This window comes from Poecilia latipinna, unplaced genomic scaffold (genome assembly GCF_001443285.1).
Source record: "Poecilia latipinna isolate Pla-1442-1.1 unplaced genomic scaffold, P_latipinna-1.0 Scaffold2704, whole genome shotgun sequence".
NCBI lineage: Eukaryota > Metazoa > Chordata > Actinopteri > Cyprinodontiformes > Poeciliidae > Poecilia > Poecilia latipinna.
In genome coordinates, this window is record NW_015115320.1 from 14640 (window position 1) to 20048 (window position 5409).

Consider the following 5409-nt stretch of genomic DNA (forward strand, 5'->3'; position numbering starts at 1 on the left):
GAGCAGCCTGAGTCTGGTCCAAACTGAAGATCGCCTGTCAGAGTCTCCTCTGCATCTTCTCTGAACGCTAAAAGCTTTTTCTTTAAAAGGAAAATGAAACGAGACGAGAGCCACGAAACCCTGAGTTTGACAGAAATGTGCTCAGATTGTGGCCTAGTTAAAGTCTGGTCCAAGCTCCATCTGAACCCTGTTAACAGATCAAGTTCCCATCCTGCAGTCTGTTGGGCCTTCCAGCAGAGACTCCCTCCGCACCAATCAGATTCAGCACCCGTCCATCAGACTCTCAGACGTTTTTATTATGCTGTGATTTTTAGCGGCACTGCACCAGGTGAGTCCTTCACGGCGACCTCTCATTGACCCCGGGCAGCAGACGAAGGAGTCGTGTGGGAGGTTTTATGTAACCATTAGAAGCTGTGATGCTGCAACATAGATCTGATTTAAATAGACAGCAGCCGCCATGCAAATCGGCTGGATGAGCGTGAGATGCTCCCTGACCCGCTGGGACCTCATCCAGCAGAAACATGACGGATGTTTACGACATGCTGCAGGTGGAAATGCATCGCTGCACCTGGACGGCCCAACATCACAGGTTCTTCTTCACCGTGAAGCCGGTCGGGTCGGTTCTGGAACCTGTTATTGTCTCTGACTCTGGTTCTGTCAGTCGGTTCGGGTTTTAGAGGAATCCTCAGAGGTTTGGGTTTGATGGAAAACCAAACAAACGTTCCCAAACTGAGATCCCAATGATGCTAACTCCCACCTGCAGGGGGCAGTGTTTCCAGCGCTGCCTCAGCCTGACGTGATTTCAGGTTGTAGTCTGTCATCGATGTGGCGAGTCACAAAGATCCAGCTGTTTAAGTTCAAAGAATAAAAATGTTTCTGTTTATATATTTTTGTATCTTTTTTCCAAAGCAGCACAAAGTCGGTGGTTCTGATCCAGAAACAATCGTGACCTCCTGGAGGGCCGATCTCGGGTCTAGTGATTTGTCCTGTTCTGATGCGGCGCTGGTCCTCCAGACAGAACCGGTTCATGTGATTTCAGGACCTAACCTAGAATATAACCCGAGGAAGTCGATGGAGTCGGTGTGGTCTCTGTAGTTCACTGGGACCAGACTCTCAACCTGCTGGTTTGGACTGGGAGGAAGCCAGAGTACCCAGAGAGAGTCCAGCCATCCACAGGGAGAGCGTTCTGACAGGGATGGCCTTGACCTTTGAACCCAGGAGCTTCTTGCTGCTCCTCATCGTCCCCTGAATAAAGATCATCAGTAACTTCAGGATTCTCCTTCTGGTGTTCATCAACCAGCTGAAGCCGTAGCTTCCCAGTCCTGATCTCCATCCGACCCCTGCTGCCGTTCCAGCTCCTCTTTCCGTCCCAGCGGACCGCTGGAGAAACTTTCTGCCCTTCAGTTTATTATTTCCACTGACAAATTACATTTTGAGGGAAATCTAATGCAAATGTGGCCGTACCCTCTGTCCACAGAAACCATATCCGTGTCTCCGCTGGGCTTGTTTGAGCGCAGCAAATGTAAACTTAGACTCCGCTGCTCGCCATGCAAATCCACAGGTGGGTCCAGTTTAAAAGGAGCATGTGGTGAGATGTTCGAGAAATGAAAAGCCCAAATTACAAACAGGAGAGCCTCTTAATGCAAAACCACCAGAGGATAGATGGTGTTTAGATGCAGCGACGCAGTGGGTGAGATGGAGGTGCGTAAAACCAAAATCACCGTTTATTTTTCAGTAAATTTTAAAGCTGATGTCTGTTTACATCGTCTCCGAACACTTACCACATCATTAATCCTCCTGTTTGTTGATCAAAAACCTGAACTTTAACGTGCTTTCCAACTGCCTCGTTCCTCAGTGACGCATCTTCTGAGAATTTTACCATTTACCAAACTCAGAACGGATGTAAACTGAAGGTTAGATACCGGACAGAGCTTTAATTTGGGCGTGAGAAAGAATCATCTCAGTCTGTCGGAACCGTACGGGTTACGCAAGACATGCAGCTTCTGATGTGCTAAAGTCAGTCAGCAGCGTGGCTGTTATAACGGGGACTATTTCTGGTTTAATTCCTGCAGAATTTGTAAAATCGTCCAGAATTGGTGGAAATGAGTTCTGTTGGGTCCAACTCCACGTTGGGATTGGATCCCAGTTTCTTCCTGAACGGCATCACGGCTCTGCTGGCCTCCAACGTGCTGCTGGGTCTGCCGGCCAATGGCTACGTGGCCTGGATGATAGCGAGCGAGTCCAGCGGCCCCGCCGTCTCGGAGCTCTTCGCCCTCAACCTGGCCGTCGCAGAGATCCTCTTCGCCTGCTCCTCTTTCTACGTGATGCTCCACTTCCTGCTCAGGATGTCCCAGGAGGTCGGGGTTCTGGTTCTGAAGCTGTTCCTGCAGCTCATGCTGATTTCTCGGCCACTCTTTCAGACCTGCATCTGTCTGGAGCGCTACATGGCCGTGGTCCATCCCACCATCTTCATCAGGTAAATTCAAGGGAGAACTGCAGAAGGACCAGAGTTATTGGAACGGCAGAGTTCCTCCAGACCGGACCCAGATATCGGCACTGGTCTGGTTCTGGTGTCTCGGAGTATCTCACAGTATTTCAGTGTACTTCAGTGTATCTCACAGTATCTCACAGTATTTCAGTGTATCTCAGTATTTCAGTGTACTTCAGTGTATCTCACAGTATCTCACAGTATTTCAGTGTATTTCAGTGTCTGAGTATTTCAGTCTCAGGTGTTTCTGGTCTCATATCAGTGTTTTCCTGATTCTTCCTGCTTGCAGGCTGAAACCTCTGCGGTACCGTTTGGCCGTCTGCCTCTTTGACTGGCTGCTGATCCTGCTGGACTTCATGTTTCCCTTCCTCGGCCCGTCCCTCACCATCGCTGCTTGCTACTTTATAGCCAAGTCCCTGCTCTTCCTGTCCGTCTTGTCTTACTGCGGTGTCCGCGTCCTGCTCGTCCTGAAGCAGCCGGGTCCGGGCGACAGCTCCCGCAGCGTTGAGAGCTGGAGCGCCATGAAGAGGAAGGCCTTCAAGGTGATCGTCATCACCCTGGGGTTCAACAGCGCCACCCAGCTGCTGCAGATCCTCATGCTGGGCCCAACCGTCCTCACCGCGTCTCTGCTTCTCATTCTGCAGCTCACGTTGTTCAGCCTCTTCATCAGCATCATCAGCAGCTTCATCACTCCTCTGCTGTTCCTGCACAGAGCCGGAAAGCTGCCCTGCATCAACTTCTAGCTGTTGCAGAGACCCAGTTAAGGTTCCTGCCGCAGCCCGAGTCGTGGACAAACAACCTGTTCACAAACAAAACAATAAATTTCCCCAGAAACCTGATTCATCCTTCCCAATGATCCGTGACTGTTTATTTGGGAATACTAATCATTCCCATATTCCCTGTTTTCAGGCCTCTTCACTTGGGAACTTGTGATGAGTGCCTAGAGACTAACCTTAGCTTTTATTGAGCCTCGAGGGCTCCTGTAGATTCGTCCCTGAGCAGCTGAACGTTAGACTCCTGGTTCCTGTTGAAACGAGAAAATTCCCTTTGAAAGCCTTTAACCCAGGGGTCCCCAAACTACGGCCCGCGGGCCAGATCCGGCCCGCCTCTTCATTTGGTCCGGCCCCCTGAACAATACCAGAGAGCATTCAGTGTTTTTTTTCATATATATGTGGATTTTTCTTCAACCACCAGGGGGGGCTCTTGAGCAGATATGAAACTTAGTTTCCCTCAATGGAATATATACTAGTCGGTACCAGTCACCGTTTCGCTCACGGTTTTTTTCCCATTTGCATTCTGGGTAAAAATCTATCTACAAACGCGAATATGTCGTCGGCAGTAATCGACCGATAAACGCATCACTTCCTGATGATGTTGGACTCTGGACGCCGTCGTCTGAAGGAGACGGAGATTCCAAACAGATGAACTTTAACCCCCGACCCTGTCAACCCCAGTCCCACTGGTCCCGGTACTCCCAGTGTGAGATGGAGTGAAGGAACTGGTGGAACCGGGTCCAGTTCCTCTGGATGAGTCTCTCAGACCTGTCATGTTGAAAGTCGTCTCCGTTCTCCAGAGAGATGCTTGTCTAAGGACAAGAGCAGCGCCCCCATCAGGTGTGTGTAGTCACTGCAGACCACCGTAGCGCCCGGAGCCTCCATGTTGAGGTTCTGTTCTCAGAGCCGGACCGGGTCGGACATCAGGACCAGAACCTTCTGGACATTTGGACGTCGGTTCCAGGAGCATTCAGAGCTAATCTGACTTTAGAGTGAGGAAAACATTTCCTCCTCTTCCTCCTCCAGCTGATTTATGGCCTGATCAGTTGGTTCCGTTAAAAAGAGGCATTCTGGACGGATCAGAACCAGAACCACTCGTTGATGAATCGTCAGTCGCAGCCAAGCTGCAGAGACAAACTGTGCAAACATTCAGCATGACGGGAGCTAATGGGACGTGATTAATGCAAGTCCAGGTCCAACGGGGTCCATGTTGCTGTCGGAACAAACGGGTCGGGTCGCGATTAATGAGGTCAGCCCGGCAGCTGAGTCTTCCTCCAGATGCTGCTGGATACCGGTCCGGTCTCAGCAGGAACTCTGGCTGCAGAGCCGAGGCCCGGTCAGCGGCCCGGATCAGAACCAGGGCCTCCGTTGGTTCCTTCTGTTCGTCTCAGGACAGAAATGTTGGGTTCTGCTGACCCAAAGCGTCTTTCCTGGACAAAACGAATTTTCAGCAGGAATACTCCAGAAACCGTTCAGCTGAACCGGGTCACTGCTTCCTGTCCAAGACCCGGTTCTGTGAAGCTTCACCGGGTCATGGCTGGACCCAAATTACATGACCTCTTTTCCTGTAGTTGTCGTGGTGATTTTACCTCAGGTAAGATTAGCCTGACGGATAAAACAGGCAGAGGAAAATGAGGAAGAGGAGGGAAGGAGGAAGAGGAGGCGCGTGGCCCAGAACCACAGAGCAGTTCTGCTTTGATCAGCCCACTAACCGTCCAAAGACCGTCTCTGGTTCTGGTTTGCTGGGCCTTGTTTCCAGCTTGATTTCCCAGTTCCTTAACTGGAGTCCAACGTGTCCTTCGGGACGCTGGACGATTGGTCCAAACGTCCTGACAGCGTCACCATGTCTCCGACCCAGGACATGGTGACTAATCCTGACCCACAGTACAGCTGACCCAATTACTGCCAGAACCAGAACCACTTTAACCTGAAGTGCAAATAAAAGTCAGAACGAGACTATTGAGCTAACAGCCAAGCTAACCTGACTGCTAACTTTGAAAACATGTATCGCTCTTAGCTTCTCCTATGTTGTTTTTCATTTTTAAATGTTGTGCTCATTTTCTTGGATGTTTTGTAAACTTCCAGTTAAATAAAGTTCATATTCTGTGCAGAAGCCAAATTACACTAAATGTTTGTGTAGCACTTTAG

General features: G+C 50.2%; 1 protein-coding gene across 1 annotated transcript; it reads left to right on the forward strand.

The window, feature by feature from the left end:
* Positions 1 to 944: 944 nt before the first annotated feature.
* Positions 945 to 3546, forward strand: LOC106938832 (chemokine XC receptor 1-like). The gene is made up of 2 exons (XM_015021012.1): positions 945 to 2476; positions 2778 to 3546. The coding sequence occupies exons 1-2, from the start codon at positions 2103 to 2105 to the stop codon at positions 3229 to 3231; spliced, it is 828 nt and encodes a 275-aa protein (XP_014876498.1). The 5' UTR covers positions 945 to 2102; the 3' UTR covers positions 3232 to 3546.
* Positions 3547 to 5409: the final 1863 nt, after the last annotated feature.

What these genes read in the sequence shown, in the direction of transcription:
- LOC106938832 (XM_015021012.1), top strand. Translation starts at nt 2,103, where the DNA reads ATGAGTTCTGTTGGGTCCAACTCCACGTTGGGATTGGATCCCAGTTTC. An exon ending in CATCCCACCATCTTCATCAG is followed by an intron (nt 2,477 to 2,777) that starts GTAAATTCAAGG and finishes TCCTGCTTGCAG; the next exon opens with GCTGAAACCTCTGCGGTACC.